The sequence below is a fragment of the Papilio polytes genome, unplaced genomic scaffold, assembly GCF_000836215.1.
Source record: "Papilio polytes unplaced genomic scaffold, Ppol_1.0 DF824047.1, whole genome shotgun sequence".
Taxonomy (NCBI): domain Eukaryota; kingdom Metazoa; phylum Arthropoda; class Insecta; order Lepidoptera; family Papilionidae; genus Papilio; species Papilio polytes.
Genome location: NW_013525157.1, coordinates 5,847,946 through 5,854,749, shown reverse-complemented (window position 1 = coordinate 5,854,749; position 6,804 = coordinate 5,847,946). Strand labels below are relative to the sequence as shown.

The following is a 6,804-nucleotide window of genomic DNA, read 5'->3' as shown; positions in this document are numbered from 1 at the left end:
GACTGGAGCGGGGGTAGAGGAGGGGTGAGACAGGCGTTCGTAGCGGGCCAATAAAGGCACGCAGTAAATCCACGTAATTTAGAGCGGTCGTAAATTAAAGTTCCGCTATAAACGGGCCGGTACCTGCCTCGCCCGCGCCCGCCGCGCCCGCACCGCGCCCGCGCCGCGCCGCGACACGGCACAGCATAAATCAAACCCGCCTCGTGTGAACACCGCACTGGATACGAGCTTTTGACCATGCAACCATATTCTGTCCTTTTATGTGGTCTTTTAATTTTTATTTTCATTTCTTTACTTACTTATCTTTGACAGCTTGATCACGATGTATGTATTTTAGACCTGGCACGTCTTACTTAATCTTACTAATATTATAAATGCGAAAGTTCAGATGGATGGATGGATGTTTGTTAGACTTTAAAGCCTAAATTGCTAAATGGATCTTGATGAAATTCGGCATAGGCGTAGGTGATAGTCTGGAATAACACATAGGCAACTCACTTTTGTTTTTTTTTATTTAATTTTACGCGGACGGAGTCGCTGGCGAAAACTAGTTTAAATATAAATATATATGGCTTAAATTGAAGCTGGATTTATGAGCCGTGTGTCCCAAAAAGACGGGACTTTGGGCACTACTATATGAAAATCTAAAATGCAGTCATAACATTCAGCGTTGCGATTACAAATGCGCTGAAATATTTCCCTTGCGATTTCGCTGCTTGTAAAATATCTACAGAGTAGTATGATCTCTTTTTATTAACTAGATTTAGAAAATTTAAAACATATTATTACATGTGTTAGCAGAATACCTATGGTATTGTCGAACATACATATAAGTAACGAAAACATAAACCAAAAGGAAATGTCCTATTAAAATATGGCGCTTCTTTGTTGTCACGCGATTAAGGTTAGGTGCGGACATGCATGACAATTAAGGAACGCGTAAAATGTTAATTTTAGTATTTCACAAAAATAGTATAATAATAAAATAAAAATCCCTGATAATATTTGAACGCTAATAAGCAGCACTACTTATACCTATTGTTATATTACCTTTTTTAAATTTGGAACTGTTCTTTATTATAAATTAGTGCAATTGTTTTATTAGTTATTCTATTCCTAACTTTTCATAGAGTGCAATCCAAAAAAACAAAATCATGACACCGCGTCAACCCTTCTACGATTTAACGACACGACGCCCCATGACGCCAACGCGCTCAACTTTACGATTTAGCCAACATAAAGAAACACATTATCTATTTTATCTGACCTAAAAGTCCCCAACAAAGAGATAAAAGGTCTCCAGTTTACCCTGTAGTGTAAATAAATTATTCGACGTATTGTGAACCGGATTGTCTAAAGTAAACTTGAGATACAGTGTCGTGGCCCGACTTTTGCTATAAATCACGAGACATCACGTGTTACCAAAAGGGTTTTATAGCCATACGTCTATGAAGCGATAACTGATACACCATCGTGAGTATATACTAATGTCATCGTTGAGACAACCAACAAATTTTATCCCAAACGTGTTTTGAGAAGAAATGTATAGTTAATTTTGAGATTTGATCCTATTTCAATGTACTATTTTCGTGTCAATTTGTATACCTACCTATAGTTCATTATGTGTGTTAGATTCAAAATTAAAATTCTTGATTGAATTAAATGTTCAATATTATATAATAAGGGTAGTTGTAATTATGGTTTAAAAGAACCTCCTTCTTTGGGATTAATAAAGGTCTTTTTGACTATATAATGTCAAAGCCTCATCCTCTAAAGTCAATTTGCGATCAGGCTCGTAGTTTTGTTTGTCGCAACAATGATTTGAAAAAATAAAGTTGTGAAAAATAAGTTAAGACTTATTTCATGAAATGTCTAAAATAAACCTAATAGCGGAAGTAGAGTATAAGCAATTTTCAAAAACATTATAAGTTCTAACAACCAATAGAATGTCGGATGCTTATTTTTAAATAAAAAAGTATAGATAATGCATTGGCACGTATCGAAAGGCAGGTAGCGTGAGGCTCCGGTCGACGTTCGACGGTCGGACGCACGTACAGATTACTTATAGCTTTTGTTATCTGTGCGCAGGCCCCGCCCCTGGCGGCCGCCGCGCAACATGGCTGCCGACCGAATGACGTTTATGGATCTAATGAAAACCCACTTTTAATTAATTCACGGCGATCACACGCGTCCGTGGCTCAGCTTTTATGTTTATTGTTTCAATATCATTTAAAAGCACGTTACTGATTTCTCATGAGTGTCACCACGCGTGATGGTTTGTTTTATAAATAACTTCAGCATTGACGTGAGCTAATGTAGGTAGATTGTGATTACGACACATAACTTTTCACTTAATGAAATTGCTTTTATTGTTTAGGATATAAACTAACATTACACAAGAGATTTGATATGGAAAATCGAGAGATAAATAATTTATTTATAGGAACTGCTATTTGCTGAAGCAAAATGTTTTGTAAATAAATAAATGAGATACAATAAAAAATATTTATTTCTTTATGTTTATGATATTTGATGTTCGTGAAACTTGCTAGGTAGGTATATAATGTTATCTTTTCTTATCTATGAGATAACAACAAATTATTCCTTATGACATTCTTTGACATTTTATAATCGTACAGTTAGGTATATCCTACTCAAAATACATGTAGCGAAGTTTTTCCTATTTTTTAAGATATAACGATAACGAACGATGAAATTTGAAATTACTTGATGTAAAGAAGCACATAAAGTTAAAACTTATAGTCAAAGGACAAGATATCAAATCATTAGGGGGAATAAAGAAATAGCGTAGCTACAATATAATTTATTTCTTTCTAAATACTATTATATTCATGGAAAATTAAATGTGCTAAAAACCAATAACTGACCTAATACATTAAGCCTAAAATAACCACTTCAAACAGGTGGAAATGCTAGCCTTAAGGTATGTAATTACATAAGGTTTAAGCCTTATCCCATCGAAAAAGCTTTTTTACGTAAAAAAACTAATGTTTAAAAGAAAATTTGCATAAGTAAACATTTTTAACACAATATAAGGTGGCAAAAAATTTATATAAAACCAATTAGGCTTAACTTAAAACCTCTTATGACCAGACTCCTTAAGAAGAGATTGTAATTTCTTTTCATATAACTGTAATAATGTTCATAGGTCTTTTTGGTAAAAGTTGCGATATAAGGATACGATTAATTACGTAGATTCAATCGTTTAATATCTTCCTTGAGTGTGTCGAAATAATGGATTCGTTTTATTCAGTTAATGATGTTAGAAATTACTAATAATTCCAACGAACGAACATACTAAACTTTAGATGCAAAAACACGATTCAAGTTATTCTTTAAGTATCTTTTCATAGCACATGCAGTCCACAGGAGCAGTGCAAACACTGGTCCATCATTTCTTTAGACCACAGTTTCTATTTAGCATAGATATGTTATTTTAATATTTATTAATCGTCCCTAATAACATCTAGCTTCTAAGGTCGTCAATTATTATGTTATATTCATAATAAATAACGTTTTATTCAGATAATGAATATAGAAGTTATTTACAATTTATGTTTAGCGTACGGCCATGAGTGACGCCGGGACGAGGCCAGGTGCCCTAGAGATCAAAAAGGAAAAAAATAAAAACTATTCCAAATAAATAACTTTACACTGTCGTGGTTTTTACGAATAATATATAATCTTCGTAATATACGGGTTTCTTACCACGATTTGGTTGTTTTAGCTGCTGATATAAGAAGCCCGTAAACATGGCGCATATGCTTAAATATGGGAAGCTAAAATACCTCAATCGTGGTAAGAAACCCGTATATTACGAACACTATATTCCAAATAAGACTATATTAACGACAGCAACCTCCTTCCTTTTAAAGCTAGGATCGATCATCAGTTGGCGACGCTTGTTTACGGCTAAGATCAAAAGGCCAAAGTAGGTCTTCAAGAGGTAATATCAATGTGGCATCTATCTTTTTTTCGAAAACTATTTTGACAGATATTTTTCGCGTATTATGCAGGTTAGTATTAGAGCGTGCACACCTAAAACTAAACTATCCCGTAACTGTTTAGTCTTGCTTTGATTCTTATGAGCTTAAAGTGTGCACACTATTCGATTTTTAGTTGTGCAACTAAACAGTTGAATTGTCTGCGAAACAATCGACAATAACACAACAGTTGTACGATAGTTTAGATATTTGACATAAATCAATTATTATAACATATATCTTTAATTACTTATTTTTACATATAATATATTTTGCATGATTTTCATATATATAAAAAATTAAATAAAACATACTGTATAAAAAAATAGAACTCCACCGGCTGCGGAATCCGATGACTCAAGCAACCAGTGGTCAGGGCTGCAGAGACAGGAACCTCCTCACTAGTCGTGCGGTTTCTAAAATAACCGCCTTTTGTATCGGGCCCTTAATCCAACTGTCTAGCGAGAGCTTCTTGAGATGCTGTTCGAAGCAATTATTATAATATTATTATTATTAGTCAAAGCTGTGCCCACGCTCTTAAGACTTAAGTAAATAAGTAAGTGATTCCATTGTGACCGGCTATATCTGAAACGTAAACAGAAATGTACAACCAGCAACAGTGTGGTATCAATCGTCAATTGAACTTTTTAGTTTTTTGGATAGCTAGTTTCATTAATGTTTCCTAATTTTGAAGAAGTCCCTTGTATTAATTTAACTTTACCATGTTAAATTTGTTTTTGACAACGTAGAGCGAGCGTACGGATCAAATTTCGATGTGTATTAAATGGGTTTGCATTAATATTACAAGCGAGGCGACAACGGGCCCCCGCGGGCGTAGCGCTCCCTCAGGGCTCGTTATAACCAGTGCCAACGCCTCTGTGATTTATTCCTCTCTCCCTCTTCGCTCTCAGCTCGACAAACTGCTGCCAAATAAATGTCCTTTTTGTTTCTTCTTAGCGGATGATTGAGTAACTAAAAATTGCCGAACTATGTGGTAATAGTTAAATTGTCGATTGAATAATAACATCCGTGCTTTCTCTTTATGTTTTTCAAAGGTGATTTAATTCCTTTAATAATAACCCAATAACATACATAATGTCTGGTACACACGTTCAGTTTTAAATGTACAATTCTAACTGAAAAGTCGGACTGTTCAGTATAAACTAGAGTTGTATAAATGTAAGTCGTGGAAGAAATAAATCCGAGTGAGTTTTATTTATAACAAAGTCCATTTATTTGTCAGTTATCGAAGATTTTAATATTTTAACAATCTCGGCTCGGTTACTATAATTTTATTCATACCTTTTCAAAACCTCTAATTAAAGAATAGAATTTTATCAAAAAACAAATTCTCAATTTAACAAACAGTACTTATTGTTTGCGCTTTAACTTGTATGAACATAACTAATGACCTATGACAACTGGTGATAACGCGACTTGACTGATAATTCCAGCTCTGTCAGTATATCAATATTGTTCAGTTAGCGTGCACTAAAAAACAATGACGTCTCTAACAATTTCGGAAGTTAATTCATTGAATGAAAATCAATTCGAGACGGTTTTCGGAAATGTAATAGAACATTGCAAAGGTGCTCCAGTGATGATAAAAAAGTTACGGCCGTTTAAAAACGTCAATGAACTTTGTGATGCGTTTCAAAAGTACTTGGACGATATCAATGAAGAAGGTTATTGTTTTTTAACTACTTTTTAGTTGTTTGTTTTGTCATTAAACAGGGGAATTTGGAGTTTGAATAAGAATAGCATTGAATAATCCGTGAACTAGTATTACTGAAATAATGTATATTTGCTTTAAGTATTGTAAAATCTATATATTGACAATAATTCACATCATTGACCGATGTTGACTATCTTTTTAAAATAAAAGTGAACAATTATAGTAGGGTAATAATTTAGTGTTAATTTAAAATTCTAGTTCATTGAATGAAGATGAAAATCAAATTATTATTTCAGAAAAATTGGCAGTATTGAAATCACATCCAGATCTAGCAGGAAGATTGGCTCAACAAGGAGAATTAACTCCAGAATCAACGGAAGAGCAACGAAGCGCTGGATTGAATGATCTAACCCAAGAACAAAAGCGAATAATGGATGATAGAAACACGCGGTAGTAATATTAAGTTTTTTTGCAGCAGCTTTTAATTGATGCAATATTGAATAACATGTAGCGACATCTAGTATCAGTTTCCAACAACTGTTTTGGGAAGAATTTTCTGTAATCTTGCGATCATTATAGTTTCTAATATCGCAACTAGATGGCGGTGATTCTAATTATTTTCCTTTCTCCTATAGATACAAATCAAAATTCGGATTCCCGTTCATAATTTGTGCAAGAGAAAACAAAGTTCAGTCAATATTGGATGGATTGAAAAATCGTTACAACAATAATTATGACCAGGAAGTGCAAACCGGCATTAATGAAGTAAAGAAAATATGCAAATTAAGAATTCTCAACATTGTAACTAATGAACATGTACAATAAGATCAATTTTTTTAAAATTATAATATGAGTCCCTCATGTTTTAAGTCCTTTAATACATTTAAGATCTTAGAAAACCCAGAGTTTCAAAAAACAGACTTTAGAAAAAATTTCGGTGTCAAAAAATAAATCAAACAAGGCAGTACTTATTTAATCATTTTAATAGAAAATGTACATTTAAAAAGTTGATAATTAACAACCATTAAGTTTTACAATAAACCAAGTGATCTTTCTACAACAGCATGAGGCTGTGCGGCTGCCTCACACATGTCGGGGAGATTGAGGATGTCTTCAAAGCCAATG

The 6,804-nt window shown here is 33.6% G+C and overlaps 2 protein-coding genes across 2 annotated transcripts in view; one reads left to right on the top strand and one right to left on the bottom strand.

The window, feature by feature from the left end:
- Nucleotides 1-5,442: 5,442 nt before the first annotated feature.
- On the top strand, nt 5,443-6,524 carry LOC106100523 (2-oxo-4-hydroxy-4-carboxy-5-ureidoimidazoline decarboxylase-like). The gene is made up of 3 exons (XM_013279390.1): nt 5,443-5,689; nt 5,976-6,129; nt 6,315-6,524. The coding sequence occupies exons 1-3, from the start codon at nt 5,506-5,508 to the stop codon at nt 6,502-6,504; spliced, it is 528 nt and encodes a 175-aa protein (XP_013134844.1). The 5' UTR covers nt 5,443-5,505; the 3' UTR covers nt 6,505-6,524.
- Nucleotides 6,525-6,644: 120 nt separating this feature from the next.
- Nucleotides 6,645-6,804, bottom strand: part of LOC106100372 (proteasome maturation protein) — a 1,566-nt gene continuing 1,406 nt past the window's right edge. The window contains exon 4 of the mRNA XM_013279200.1: nt 6,645-6,803. Coding sequence (XP_013134654.1) covers nt 6,711-6,803 — 93 coding nt within the window. The 3' untranslated portion in view covers nt 6,645-6,710. The remainder of the gene's footprint in view (nt 6,804) is intronic.

Bases quoted from the DNA above. Each gene is read 5' to 3' on its own strand.
- LOC106100523 (XM_013279390.1), top strand. From the start codon at position 5,506: ATGACGTCTCTAACAATTTCGGAAGTTAATTCATTGAATGAAAATCAA. The intron at 5,690-5,975 runs GTTATTGTTTTT...TTATTATTTCAG, and splicing joins GGACGATATCAATGAAGAAG to AAAAATTGGCAGTATTGAAA. The intron at 6,130-6,314 runs GTAGTAATATTA...TTTCTCCTATAG, and splicing joins ATGGATGATAGAAACACGCG to ATACAAATCAAAATTCGGAT.